The 14,573-nt window shown below is 51.9% G+C and overlaps 1 protein-coding gene across 3 annotated transcripts in view; it reads left to right on the top strand.

Annotated features, from left to right (window-relative positions):
* Tspan11 (tetraspanin 11) overlaps window positions 1-11,611 on the top strand; it is a 68,215-nt gene extending 56,604 nt beyond the window's left edge. For 2 of the 3 annotated variants that reach the window (XM_037204124.1, XM_037204123.1), the window contains exons 6-8: window positions 566-724; window positions 1,054-1,140; window positions 7,344-11,611. In XM_037204124.1, the coding sequence (XP_037060019.1) occupies window positions 566-724; window positions 1,054-1,140; window positions 7,344-7,403 (306 nt within the window). In that variant the 3' untranslated portion in view covers window positions 7,404-11,611. Of the gene's footprint in view, window positions 1-565; window positions 725-1,053; window positions 1,141-1,292; window positions 3,053-7,343 lie in introns of those variants that run through there. The other variant, XM_037204125.1, reaches the window with a different exon arrangement.
* Window positions 11,612-14,573: the final 2,962 nt, after the last annotated feature.

Genomic DNA, 14,573 nt, shown 5'->3' with positions numbered 1-14,573 from the left:
ACTTACAGAGGGGACAAATGACCAACATTTGTTCTTTGAGTCACTCTGAATGTGGTAAAGTGCAGACCTGCTGGGTTGTACTTGGCATTCACACCAGCCTCTGTGGTCAGTGCTGACTGGCCTGTGTCCTGCCTGGCCTCTGGAACACACTCTATGCCCCTCTAGTCTTGGAGTTCTGGACTTCAAAACCTAAACAGGCATCCTGGCAAGTTAAGTCCTTGTCCCCAAGTCCTACTACTTCCTGGATGAGCAGGGAACATCTCCCTTGTGATTTCCCCTGCCCTGGATCCTAGCTGTACACCCTAATGGCACCCAACTTCACAATTGTGAGAGCCCTAGATCTGTCTGCCCCCCAATCTCACAGATAATCCCGGCCCCTAGAATGCTTGGCACAAGGTAGCCAATGGGTGTCCTGCAGAGAGAGGTCCCAGAGAAACCCCATCCTTCTCCAAAGGGAAAATCGCAGAGGAAAGAGGGACTATAAAGCCTGAATAGTGGCCCTGGACCACAGGGGCGGGAGTGCCACACAGACCCCTCTCACCCCAGCTTCGTCTCCTCCTCTCAGTTCAAATGCTGCGGCAGTAACAGCTCAGCCGACTGGCAGCACAGCACGTACATCTTGTCTCAGGAAGCCCAGGGGCGCCTGGTGCCCGACAGCTGCTGCAAGACAGTGGTGATGCGCTGTGGCCAGCGGGCCCACCCCTCCAACATCTACAAGGTAGAGGTAAGTGCTGAGGTCACCCAGGGGCTAGAGGGGGACCCCTGGCAAGTCCAGCTCAGCAGGCAGCGGTGGAAAAGTAAAACACAAGCTTTGGCCTGAGATCACAGAGCCTGGGGCACTCCAAGGTCTGGCAGAGGACTGAGAACTAACAGGTCCTCCTGGAAGTCTCAGACACCGTGGCCTGGCCCCTGAGGCTCTCCAAATGGCCAGGAGGAATTTCAAGGCTGGCTTCCCGCCGTCTCAGCTGCACACAAGATGACAGCCACTCATCTCTCCCCTCCCCCTTGCCTGCTGCTGGGCTAAGGCCTGAGTAACCCACTTCCACTTTGCAGGGAGGCTGCATGGCCAAGCTGGAGCAGTTCCTGGCTGACCACCTGCTGCTCATGGGCGCAGTGGGCATCGGGGTGGCCTGTCTTCAGGTAAGTGGAGCAGGGGATGTCTCCCTTCAGCCGACGTCTCGAACACTGGTCTTGGGGAAAGTAGCTGATGCTTCACACATACATGCCCGGCCCTGCCCCACCCTTTCCCTTTCCAACCAAGGATGAACCACACTGTTGGTCTCATTCCCCAGAGAGCTTTGAACAACTTGACCTGAGTGTTGGATCAGGTATGTAGCCTGTGCCCTGTGTGCACAGCACAGCCTGCAGGGTTTGTAAACATCGGACTGGCTGCATGTGTCTGTGTGTACGTGATAGGGAGTGTGTGCACATGTGTGTGATTAAGCTGCCTATGCACATATGCATGCATGTACCTGACGTCCTTCCATGTATGTACAAGTATGCTTCCAGGAAGAGGCGCCCATCTTCCTGAGGATGGGCAAAGCTGCACTCTACTCTCAATGCCTCTCCCTACACGCCCCTCCTCTAGCCTCCATCCAAGAAGGGAGCATCAGTGCCATCATTTGCTCCAATCAAGGGACCCTGGGAGAGGAGCCAGGAGGGAGTCCTCAGAGGCTGATCTGGTTCTTCCCTCATGTATACTCCTGCTTCCTTCCAATAGTGGGAGCTGTGGTGCTGCCCTTCTAGAAGGACCTAGGCATCCCGCTGCCCTGCTCTGCCCCTCCCACCCCAACGCTGTAAAGTGGCATCCCAAGAAGAGAAGAGGCTGAACAGTCAGACCTGGGGTCCCAGTCTGGCTCTGGCTCTACATGATCTTGACCCACTGCTTACCTTCCTTGTCCTTCAACTTCATCTGCAAAATGAGGCCCATTTCCTCTTCTCACATTGCCCACACAAGAGCCAGGGATGCACAGGAGAGCACATGGCCCACACAGGGCGCCCGGTGCACACACATGCCTCTTAGGTCGGGGCGAGCTGGCTTTATCTGATTCTCTGTGGTCTCAGAGCATTTCCAGATGCTTCTTTCTAATGGATCGTCACCCCAGACCCAAGCCAGGTGGACAGAGTTCTCTCCACACTTCCCGGATCAGAGAACTGAGACCCAAAGAGACTATGCACAGGTCTCCCACCTAAACCAGCAGCCACAGCTCCTGGCTTTGGCCCTTGGCATTCCCAAGTGCATTACCCCACACAGAGGCCTGTGGGGAGGAAATGCGTAGAAGGCTAATGTTACCTGGCTTGAGGAGACTCCCAGTGTAGGGTTTCTCCAGACCATGTTCCACTCCCCTCCCAGGGGGACTGGAGGCTGCCAGCTACAGCCTCACATGCTGGGAGGAAAGTCGCCAGCCTCTCAGGGGAGAGCCTTCTTGATTCTGCCACTGATGAGCTGGACCACATGATCTAGGGCCAAGTATTTCATCTCTGAGCCTCAGTGGTTCATAAAATGAAACCACCTCGGCCTCCTGCAGCAGTTGGTCACATGTACAAATCGCAGGCCTTGTACAAGCAGATGCAGGTACCCCATAAAAGATGCTTATAGCTTTTATTTCTACACAGGTCCATCATCTCTCCAAAATTCCCCAGTGGCTCCTTGGTCTCCTTGATGCTAGACTAGGGAGCCCAGGGGCACTACAGAGCCCTTCTTTGCTTTTCCCTTGTAGTGAACCCAGAGGAGTTGCTGCTGAGACCAGGCAGGGGTTACCCATCACTCCAGCTTCTGGCTCATTGGGGTTTCCTGAGACCCATCACACAGATTTTTAGAGGACTGCCCTAGAAGGACACTGACCAGGCCTGGTCCACCTCTGTCCACTTCTTCCTGGCCTTTGTCTGCAGAAATTGTAGCCAAAGATAATGAACCGGAGGACCAGGCACAGGATTGCAAATGCTTAGAGCCCAAAGTTAGAGCAGATCAGTGCTGCTACGTAAGTCCAGGGGCCAGGTCACTGGGCAGGCAATGTACCTGCAGACCATGACACCGCTCCATACTATGACTCTGCATAGGTTTCTCCCTTGTGGTTCACTGAGCAGAGGCTGATAATGGCCAAGCCTCGGTTAGAGTGCCCTCTGCTGGCCAAATACAGACCCAGTCCTCCAGGCAGCCTTGAGAAAGGGCCCAAATCAGCCCTTCCCCAGAAGAGTAGTGTTCCTCCAGAACAGACACCAGCACACACACACACACACACACACACACACACACACACACACACACACACACACACACTCACATAAGCACCAAGGTCAGGATATCATCCTAAGACAGTGTCCCTTGGTGTCCTTATCAGTAGGATAGAGAGGCTGGACAAATAAAGCAGCAGCCAATGGACATTGTCACATAGGAGACTGGTCTGTTAGGCTCAGAAGGCAGAGCTGTTGGCATTGAAACAGGAGGGAGGCCACGTATAAGGGCCACCAGCCACTGCTCTCATGTCCCTGAGGTACACATATAGTTTCCAGAACAGCTTGGAATCTGCTGCTCTATCCCATCCCTCAGCAACTTATGCTTCTATGGCTCAGAGATTCTGGTAAGGTTCCTATCTCACTGACCAGCCACCTTAGACAGATGGTCTGTGAACTCTGAAAAACTAGGCAAGAAATACCAGGCTATTCACTCTAATCTCAGCCAGGTGTCTGGTGGCCTGTCTGTCACTGCCTTACAGACATGTCAACCAAGATGTACATGCTCGGGGAAATCATGACACTTGCACCATGACATGCGTGCTCGGGAGAAATTATCGCCTTGGCCACATGTAGGATCCCTTGACAAATTCTGAACCCATCCAAGGCTCAGGGCTATGCACCAGTATGTGTACGTACAATGGCCAAGGCAGCTGCCAGACCTCGGTATGTCTTCAAATTTCCTCAGATTTCAGGGACTCCAGAGGAGACAACTGGAGCTAAAGATAAGTTATCTTTAACTTAGGACATGCGAGGAGAAAGTCACATGGGGACTTGTCCCTGGGAGTCTAGCAGCAAGGTGGGCACTGTGGGTAGAATTTACAAAGAGGCCCATCACAAGCCTCTGAATGCAGGAGGAATGGCCCAGCTGTGACCTTCACAAAGCACTGTCTCTGTGATTGCAAGCTGGAGCAGAAGCTGAGCGGCAGGAATGCTAAAGGGAGGAGCCCTCCACTCAGAGAGGCTGTCCTCTGGGCTCACACTTGCTCCTCTCACTGGCATTCCCAGGCTTGCCATGGCCTCAGTGTGTGGCTCCATACACCAAGGGACCTGTCAGGCCATCAAACCTGTGCTCACTCAGGGCAGAGGGCTGTGGAGCCCCCATCTCATTCATATACATTGACTATGACTAACTAGTGCTAGAGATGGAAAGTCACTCGCTGAGGATCACACAGCCACTGTGGCAGCACCAACCAGGCCTCCTATTCCTGGTGCTCTTTCTTCTCCACCGGCTTCCTCTCTTGTGGGTGGCTTTCCACTCCGGCGTAATCTTAGAAAGTAATTTATAGAATATTCTATCTGGGAAACTTAAAAAAGGTTATAGTAGCCCAGGGATCTTTTCTGGCTGTCCTCACACACAGAGGAGGCACCTCCCGCCCAGAGGACACTCTGAGGAGGCTCAGAGGCACACTCTGCATGGCTTTGTAGCAGGCATGCTCTCTGTGGGGGAGGGGCGGACAAGTACACAGGACGGTGCCCTGCAGTCAAGCAGTGTTCCGCTCATGTGATGGAGTCACAGGAAAGAATGAAAGCTGCCTTGGCCATCCCTGAGGCCAGGGAGAATTCCTGGAGGCGATGGGTACTAAGTTCTGAGGGGGGTTGACAGGAAGTCAACCCTGTAGCAGGAAGTGTCTACAGAGTGAGTGGGGAGTCGGAAGCAGCCAGCATGTGAAAGGCCTGACTGCCTCACATGGTCAGTCGTCTGAGTCCCGGAGGCCCTGCTAGCCTCTCTCAGCTGTTCTAACTTGGTCTAACTTGGGAAGAATCTTGTCTACTAGGACAGGCTTAGAGAGGGACGTTACCACCCCAAGGTCACACAGCCTATAGGTGCTTAGATGAAACAGAACCTACCTTGACAGCCCGCAAGTAGAATTTTTTTTTTTTGCATTTAATTTTTTTTTTTTTTTTTTTATTTTGTTTTCACTGTATTAATTTCACTCCACAAGTAGAATTTTGATGTGTTTTAGAGCCTAGAAAACAGGTGAGTCTGGGACGGAAAGGTCATGTGGGCCACACCCCTACTTTCATGCTGTCTGAAGACCACCAGTGCTGGCTGAGAAGCCTCTTAAGAAACGAAGAGCATCACAGCTTCCCGGTTAAAAATGTAACCCACGTGTAGCCAAGTGCTGTCCCGAGCAGCTCCCCAAGGGAGCCCTGTGCCCTGTGCAAGTGGAGTGGGTGGCAGGAGCCAAACCCAGGAGACTTGGTTACCTTGGCTATGTTGCACTCTGTTGTTTCATGTCCCATGCTGGCTGCTTGGGCCAGCCATGCTGGCTTCTCTGTGGCCTCTGCCACCAGGGAGAAACTGGTACTCACTTGGTACCTCGTGGGCTACTATCCTTTACCCTCTGGATACTTCTGTGTGTGTGTGTGTGTGTGTGTGTGTGTGTGTGTGTGTGTGTGTGCACATCGTGCAATTCAGGGTGAGGAACATGTGCATGTATGCATGCATGTGTGCACACACTAATGAGTGTATCATCCCGTAGAGTTCAGGATAAAGTATGTAGGCATATGCATGTACGTGTGCATGGACATGCTTTAATGACAGTGCTTACTCCATGCACTTGCTACAATTGTTAAAGGCACCCATCTCAAATAGAAAATGCATGCCAGGGAGTTTGACTCCTGCAAGACCATCTAGAGTAACTGCATGCGGAAGAGAGGTGAATACAGCCTACAACACAGTTAGACCAGTCTAAGAGGTTCCTCCTGCCTGCCCCTTTGTGTGCATCAGAAAGAACCCGGTAACCCATGGGAAAAGCATCCAACCTTGAGATGGAGCCAGGGGCATGCCACAACCCCTGGGTGCATGTCTATGGATTGCTGCGATAACCCATGGGGAAAGCATCCAACCATGAAATGAGACAGGAGCATGCCACAATCCCTGGGTGCATGTCTGTGGATTGCTATGGCCATGCCTGCTTAAAGCCAGTGGAGGCGAGATAACCTCTTAAGCCGCCTCTGGGCTTCTGAGTCTGAGCCCCTGAGGTGGATTAGCAGGGCTCTTAGCAAGAGGCTAAAGCCAAAAGCAGCACATGTAGTCTCAGCTGCTGTTCACCCTGTTGGGCCTGGAGCAGGGGAGTGGCCAGGAAGGTAAAGAGATAAACCTGTTCATGATGACCAGGAGATAACCTGAGGACACAGGCAGCTGCCTCAGGCTACGCTCATCTTCGCGGGTCTAGTCCTACTCTGGCTGGAGCTCCATCGGCACCCAGGCCTGCACAGCCGAGGCCAGATCTGTAGAATAAGCCAGGGAAAGACAGGATTCACCTCTTTCATCCCCTGTGCCATGTGACAGTTGTGGGACCACGACACAGGGCTCCTGTCCTACACACAGAGTGGAGACAAAGCGGCTACACCATCACCATCAGGACCAGGATGACAGCAATGGGGCACCTGTTCTGACACAACCCCATCTCCTTGTCCCCAAGGCATCCCTAGATGGGAAGGGGAAGAGGGGAAGGGGTAGCTTCAGGGGTGGGAGAGCAAAGAGCCTGGGGTGGAGAACACAGTTCCTCTGCAGTTTGGGAATGGGAACTATATACTGGGCAGGTAGGATCCTCTGAGTCCTTGTTCAGCCTGGGGTTCCAGTAGGGGTACCGGAAGACAGGAGCCAGAGTCTCCACACTGAGCTCATAGGAACACTGAGCGATCCTCCCAGAATTGGGTCTGGAACCCTGGGGCAGCAGGAAGCAGGAAGCAGAGATGCTTCAGACAGCTCTGGTATGAGCGGCAATGTCGTCACAGAAGAGTCAGATAAGCAGAGCTGTATATAGAGAACCTCTAGGCCCATAGGCCAGCAGCACAGACTGGGTGAGTACTGGAAGGAGGGCAGCCACTGGACCCCAGCCAGACCCACGAACTGAAATGTGTTGTGTAACCAGGCTATAGCACAGTCCTACCCTTTGGGGAGCACTCCTCAGAGCTTCCCCCTGCCACATCAGCATCTCCTGGGATCCTGCGAGAAACACAGGCCCTTCCAGGTGGGCAGGGTCCGAAGGGGTGTAGATAGCCAGCCCTCTCCAGTGTGAGCAACTGCCTCCCAGCATTCAGCCAGCAGCCTATAGGCTTCTCATGTCTCCTTGCTCTCTGTTCTTTCCATCTGACAGATCTGCGGGATGGTTCTCACCTGCTGCTTCCACCGAAGGCTCCAGCAACACTTTTACTAAAGGAGGCCCCTGTAGCCTGCTGACTACCCCGCACAAGGGCCCTCATCCCCGCATCCTGAACCAGGCCTGCAGAGTCAGCAGTTGGGCCGTGGACTGCCCCACCCTATGCAGAGCCCACCAAGTGCCTGTGATTGTGGCTCCTGCGCGTCCCACCTGGGCAGGGTCCTCGGCTCACTCCTCCTTTTATTAGCACTCATTCACCGCCAGGATCCTTGGCAAGGGATGGTCCTGGCAAGAGGCAGCCTGAGTCCTTTGCCAGGCATGAAACACTGGACTACAGGAGAGCCAGAGCTCAGCTTCCTCTGTACCATCTCGTTGCCTGAGTCTGGGATAGAAGGCTGGCAGATGGGTCCTTCCAAGACTCCTGTAGGACTTGGTGTGTGATTCCCACTGGCACGGGATCCCACCCAGCTCTCCACTTTGGGCAGACTGGGTTAGCTCACCCCTCCCAAAACCTAGCTGGTTTTCGGATCTTCCCATACAGTAGCTGGCCATGCCCTTCCTGTGGGCCTAGGACAGGAGTAGTGTAAGATGGGGCAGCTTAAGGCCAGGCTGTTGGAGCCACCAGGACAGGGCACGAAGGAGGCAGGTTGGTGACAGCAGGGTACATGGCACCTTAGAGAGAGTCACCTGATGATCACGAGCCCCAGCCCCCAGGGATATGATCTGTTCCAGGTCTTGACTCCCAGGACGCCAGGATTAAAATGTTAGTGAATGTAAAACTCTTGCCCCGTGGACCACACCTTGGGCTGGTAAGTCAGAGCTGCCGAGGAGAGGGAGCTGTGAGGAGGGAGTTACTCTGCCTGTACCCCAGTTACTGGTTCCTTCAGGACGCCACTGTTTCCCGCCCACTGTGCTCTCTGCGTCCTTCTCCACTATCCCGGACTCGACACCGTTCTCTCCTTTGCTTCTCTCCTTAGTCACTGAACAAAATAGAGACTATTCAGGAAGAACTCCCCAGGCGTCAAAGGAGACAGAAGAAAATCCTAGAAAAAAATGAAAGGTTAGGAGTAGGTATCAACTCGGAGACAACCATAGGGGATCCCCTCTCCGGTGATTATTGCTTCGGGCAGCTTTGCACACCAGGACTCCAATCCAGCTGCTGCTCCACATGGGTTCTGCTCATCTCTCCACAATAACAAACCTCAGCTCCCCCGTGAACCAGTGGCATCTTGTTGACCCAAACCGCTCATGACTTGCCTTATACCTGACCCAGTTCTTACCACAGAGCATCCAGATCCTGCTGAGCTGGGTCAGTTGTTGGGGAGAGATGAGCTCCCAGTCGTTCATGGTAGACTAAGGGTCACTGGTTGCATCCACAGAGGGAACATCAGGCTGTCATCGGGCCAGCCTCCTCCACTCTGGGCTTCTCCAGGGGCTACATGAAGCCCAGGCTTGCTTGTGTCATCTTCCTGAAGGGCCCTGGGTTGTCTGTGCAAACTCAGAAAGAAGGAGACACTCCTAACAATTCCAGAAGACACATGGCCAAGGGACAATCTTAGCTACCCTCTCTCTTCCCAGATTCTTGCAGATATTCAAAGACTAGCTTCGATCTCCAAGCTTATAGACTCCATAGACTCATATAGAGGGAGGATTGAGGACAAAAAAGGTGTGGAGCCCAAACCATGTTCTTCCTGAAGTGGTGCTGAAGGAAGCTATAGTGTACAAAAGGACACTATGGCCTCAGGCATCCACTTTGGTAGACTCCCTCAATCCTTGGGGAAATGAGGACAGAGGCGACAAGTAGGTACCATTTCTACAGCCTTGATGCAGAGGTAGTCCAGGAGAGCATGGCTCATTGGCCTCAGTCTGAGCTGCAGAGTGAGTGGACAGCCCCAAATGTGATTTCCTTGATCACAACAGCCTTGGTGACAAGATAGGGTTAGAGGACATGAAACACATAGTAGGCCAGGTTTGGTCCAGCAGCTGCAAAGGCTGGAGCCAAGGATGGAATCTGTAGTGAGGTGTGTCCAGTGCTCAGGATATTTCTTCCTATTTAGCCCTAGGGACAGGTCCCTATTCAGAGGGTGTCACTCTGAGTTCCTTACAGAGACGGAAGGACATACCTATAGAATGTCATCCTCAGTCCTGAGTCGGCACAGACATACTGGGGTCCCACACCAGGCCCTGAACTTAGCATGGCTGAAGCCAGCATATCCTCACCCTGAGCATGAGTCACCTTTCCCTAAGCTCAAAGTGGCTACCTCAGAAACACAGCTTGCCCCCAAATGCCCCAGGTGGCCAGTGTTTGGGGAACAAGGGTGAACCCTAGTCTATGATAAGAAAATGGGGTGTCTACATACATTTGTCCCTTCCCCCCCACAGCAGTGTGCCCCCACCTCCCACAGCACCTCTGACATTGCTTCAGGGATGTTCACTGAGGACCTGTATGCCTCCTTCAATATGTTAGCCACAGTGACACCAATGGGATGTGCTATAGTCCCCATTCTGCAGATGAAGAAACTAAGGCTTGGGCAAGTTGAACATCAGTGGTGATGGCTGTTGCCATGGCACCAGCTAGGTGGACTCAAAGAAAGCAGGACTAGAAGCCCCTCTCCCCCCAGCACCAGCTGTCAGGTTGGCATTCAAGAACAGAGTATCCAAGGTGGTATGGCCAAAGAGCGGCAGCCTTAACTCTCCAAGGTTGGATGGAACCATCCAGCATGTCCAACACCAGCAGCTTCTTGCATTCACAGTTGAAGCAGACACCTATCTTATTTTGGAGGCCACAGCTCCTAGAAATGGTCCAGGCCACACTCAGGGGAGGGGGCATTGTAGCCATCATAGTGAGAGCAGGAACTATCTTTAGTGCTCTGCCTCCATATGGATGGGAACCACACCATGTGAAGATCATTGGCTGGGATGTGAAATGTCTCTCCCTGCCCCATAAGGAGGTCAGGAGAGAAGCCCAGATTATATCCACTCTTAGAGCCACCCCAGGTATGGGGGTGCCCTGGCTGGTGATGCTGAGCCTCCCCTTTAGGCAAGGACATCTCTGTCTTCTTGCCCCCTCCCGCTCTGCTATATTAAACATTTGTTATATCTGGGCTCTGGAGTGGACACAGGGTGACTTCTGTCTTGAGCTCTCTCAACCTTCGCATGGCCGTAGAGGTTCATATTTGAAAGGTACAGGCTGTAGGGAGGATGTGCAGCAGGTGAGTGTGATGAGCCACTGTGAGCTCAGAATCTGCCACTCCAGACAGCTTCCAAGGTTTTAAAGTCAAGGGAATCGACGGATCAGCTAGAACCCTTCCAGATTTGGAAGTGCCCTCGGCCTATTGGCTCTGCTGGGCTGGGGCAAAGAGGCAAGAGAAGGGGGGTGGCTGAAGCTGTTCAGAAGAAAAGCAGCCATCTTTGTGACTGCCGGCTGGAGAGACGTGTCTTACACTTGCTCTCCCCTCAGCACCTCCAAAGGAGCCTTCAGAACAGGATGCTACCTCCCATAGCTGCTCTAAGGAAGGCCAGATCCAATAGCTGGCATTCCTGATAAGTTCCCAGGTGGTGGTGATGCCACCGACTAGCAACCACACTAAACCACAGTGTGGACCCCACAAGGCCACTGCTACCTTCCTCAGATGTCTGAACCCTCAAGGGTCAAAAGTCACTTCAGGCCATTTGGCATGAGTCACACGTGGAGCTGCTTGAGACTGTTCCCACTGGGTCCACAGAGAGGGTGAGGTGAGGCCAACACCTCAGTAGTTTACAACCAGGCATACACATGCCTGTTGGCAGGGCATACCTGGCACTCCTGCCCCTACTGAGACTATGACTTTGGCCAGTAGGCCAGATGCCTGGGTCTTCTTCCTGGAAGGGGGCCCCTTATAGTCCCAGATCCCACCTTCTTTTGTGTGCCTTTGGGTGGCCCTGCTGCATCCTGGTCACTCCAGCATATCTAGCAGGACATCAAGCCTCCCTCACCCTTCCCCTCCTGCTTACATACCTGTGAAGCCTGCTTCTACTCTATGCCAGTACTGACAGAAATTCCAGGGAGCCCATTGTTAGGAGTCCAGGCGGGCTCCTGGATCTAGCAGGCCCATGGATGTGAGATATCTGATATTCGACAAAGACAGAAGTTGCCTTAAACCTGCTTACAGCGAAACTTCAGATGTGAGGTGCACCTCTCCACTGACCTCAACGTAAGCTCGCTGCCTTCGGCTAGCGGACTCCATAATAAAGGACTTACACCCAAGAGTGCCTCCTGGTGTTCTGGTGTTACAGGGAGGCCTCGAGTCCTCTGTTCGCCCAATGCGAACACTGACACTTCTGTGTTGGTCATGGCTTCCCTACAGTGCTGACCACAGCCACCAGAAGCCTGCTCCCCTCCCCCCATTCAATATCTCAGGATTTGTTTGTCAGGAAGGATCTCTTCTGTGCATGAGTGTCATTAATTTGACACTTTGGGCCGCTAACAAGGGCCGAGCTGAAACCAGCGTGAAAGTTGTGCTCACAGCTTCCTGTCTTCAGTGGGTGCGTATGCTGGTATTTTCCTGCCACCTGCCGCCTGCCTGAGCTGGCACTGGATCCGCCTCCTCCTGCGGCACTACTTCAGAGGCTGAGACAGGAAGGAGGACTACCGAAAGTCTGAGGCCAGGCTTGGATACTTAGTGAGTTACTACCACTGAGCTAGTGTAGCAATCTGTTTAAAAAAATAATAATAATAATTCAGGGTATGTGAGATGACTCTGCACGTAAAAGTTCTTATTGCATACACCTGACAACCTGAGTTGGATCCCCAGAACCCACTGTGAAAAGAGAGAACCTAGTCCCCAAGTCTGCCTCCTGATTTCCACACATGCACCATGGAGCACGTGTTCTCTCTCTCTCTCTCTCTCTCTCTCTCTCTCTCTCTCTCTCTCTCTCTCTCTCACACACACACACACACACACACACACACACACACACAACACACACACACACACACACACACCACACACACACACACACACGGGGGGGCAAGTGGTGAAATGGGCCAGGTGTGATGAAGCACACCTTTAATCCCAGCACCCAGGAGGTAGAGGCAAGTGGATCTCTCCGAGTTTGTGTCCAGACTGGTCTACACAGTGAACTCCAGGCAAGCCAAGGATTATATATAAAGACCCTGCCTCCAAAAATAAAAAAGTAACAAAATTTTAAAAATTACTAAAAACAAAACAGGAGCTGGTGAGAGGTCTCAGTGGGTAGAGGCACATACTGCCAAGCCTGATGACCTTAGTTCAGTGCCAGGAACTCATATGGTAGACGGTGAGAACTGACTTTTTTTTTAATTCTGCTCTCTTATATTACATCCCGACTGCAGCTTTCCCTCCCTCTACTCCTCCTAGTTCGCCCCACCTCTCCTCTCCCCCAGATCCATTCCCCCCACCCCAGAAAAGAGCAGGCCTCTCAGGGACATCAACCAAACATGGCATAAGATACAATAAGGCCAGACACAAATCCTCACAGCAAGGCTGGACGAGGCAATCCAGTAAGAGGAAAAGGGTCCCAAGAGCAGACAACAGAGCCAGAGACACACCCACTCTCCCACTGTCAGGAGTCCCCCCAAAACACCAAGCCAACAACCATAACATATATGCAGAGGACCTAGTGCAGACCTAGGAGGACTCCATGATGGCTGCCTCAGTCTCTGCAAGCCCTTACACTCTCCAGTGTGTTCCCACACTTCCTTTCCTACCTTCAGTGGGGTTCTCTGAGCTCTGAGGAGGAGAGGGGCCTGATGGAGACCTCCAACCTGGGCTCTCTCTCCACCTAATGTTTGGCTGTGGGTCTCTGCATCTTCTCCCATCAGCTGCCAAAGGCAGCCTCTCTGATGATGACTTGACTAGGCACCGATCTATGAGTATGGCAGAACATCATTAGGAATCATTTCATTGATTTTTTTTTTTTTTTTGGTCAGTCATGTTTGGTCTCTGGGCTATCCAGCCTCTGGTTCCTGGTCATCCAGGCAGTGTCCAGCACGGTATCCCTCTCGTGGTGTGGGCCTCAAATTAGACCCATCACTGGTTGGCAACTCCCACAATTTCTGTGCCATTGACCTGGCACACCTTGCAGGCAGGACATATTGTAGGTTGAAGGTTTTGTGATAGGGTTGGTGTCCCAGTCCCACCGCTGGATGCCTTGTCTGGTTACAGAAGATGGCTGGCCCAGGCTCCATATCCTCCATTACTAGGAGTCCTCATTAGGGTCACTCTCATAGATTTCAGGGAGTTTCCATTGCACTAGGTTTCTACCTCGCTCCACAAAACACCCCCAATTCCAGTTATCTCTTCCAGTACTCTCCCTCCATTCATCTCCTGCCACCTGATCTCTTCTGTTTCCATCCCCACCCACCTATAATCCACCCACAAAATCAATTTCCCCTTCCTAGGGAGATCCATGTGTTCCCCTTTGATCCTTCCTTGTTACTTAGCCTCTCTGGGTCTGTAGATTGTAGCATGATTATCCTTTACTTTACAGCTAATATCCACTTTTAAGTGAGTACGTACCATGTTTGTCTTTCTGGGTCTGGGTTACCTCACTCAGGATGATTTTTTTTCTAGTTACACCCATTTGCCTGAAAATTTTATGATGTAATTTTTTTTTTTTAGCAGCTGAGTAGTATTCCATTGTGTAAATCTACCACATTTTCATTATCTATTCTTCAGTTGAGGGACATGTAGGTTGTTTCCGGTTTCCGGCTATTATGAATAAAGCTTCTATGAACATAGTTGGAAAAGTGTCCTTGTGGTATGGTAGAGAATCCTTTGCAGATATGCCCAAGAGTGGTATAGCTGGGTCCTAAGGTAGATCAATTTTCAATTTTCTGAGAAACTGCCATATTGATTTCCATAGTGGCTATACAAGTTTGCACCTCCACCGAGCAATAGAGGAGTGTTCCCCTTGCTCCACATCCTTGCCAGCACGAGCTGTCTCTTGTGTCTTTGATCTTAGACATTCTGGCAAGTGTAAGATGGAATCTCAGAGTCACTTTGATTTTAATTTCCTTGGTGGCTAAGGATGGTGAACATTTCTTTAAGTGTTTCTCAGCCATATGAGATTCCTCAGTTGAGAATTCTGTTTGGATCTGTACCCTATTTTTCAGTTGGGTTATTTGGTTTGTTGATGACTAGTTTCTTGAGTTCTTTATATGTTTTGGATTATTCGCCCTCTGTCAGATGTGGAGTTGGTGAAGAT

Source organism: Peromyscus leucopus, chromosome 3 (genome assembly GCF_004664715.2).
Source record: "Peromyscus leucopus breed LL Stock chromosome 3, UCI_PerLeu_2.1, whole genome shotgun sequence".
Classification (NCBI taxonomy): Eukaryota; Metazoa; Chordata; class Mammalia; order Rodentia; family Cricetidae; genus Peromyscus; species Peromyscus leucopus.
The sequence above is the reverse complement of the archived record's forward strand: the minus strand, read 5'-3'. Positions and strand labels throughout refer to the sequence as shown.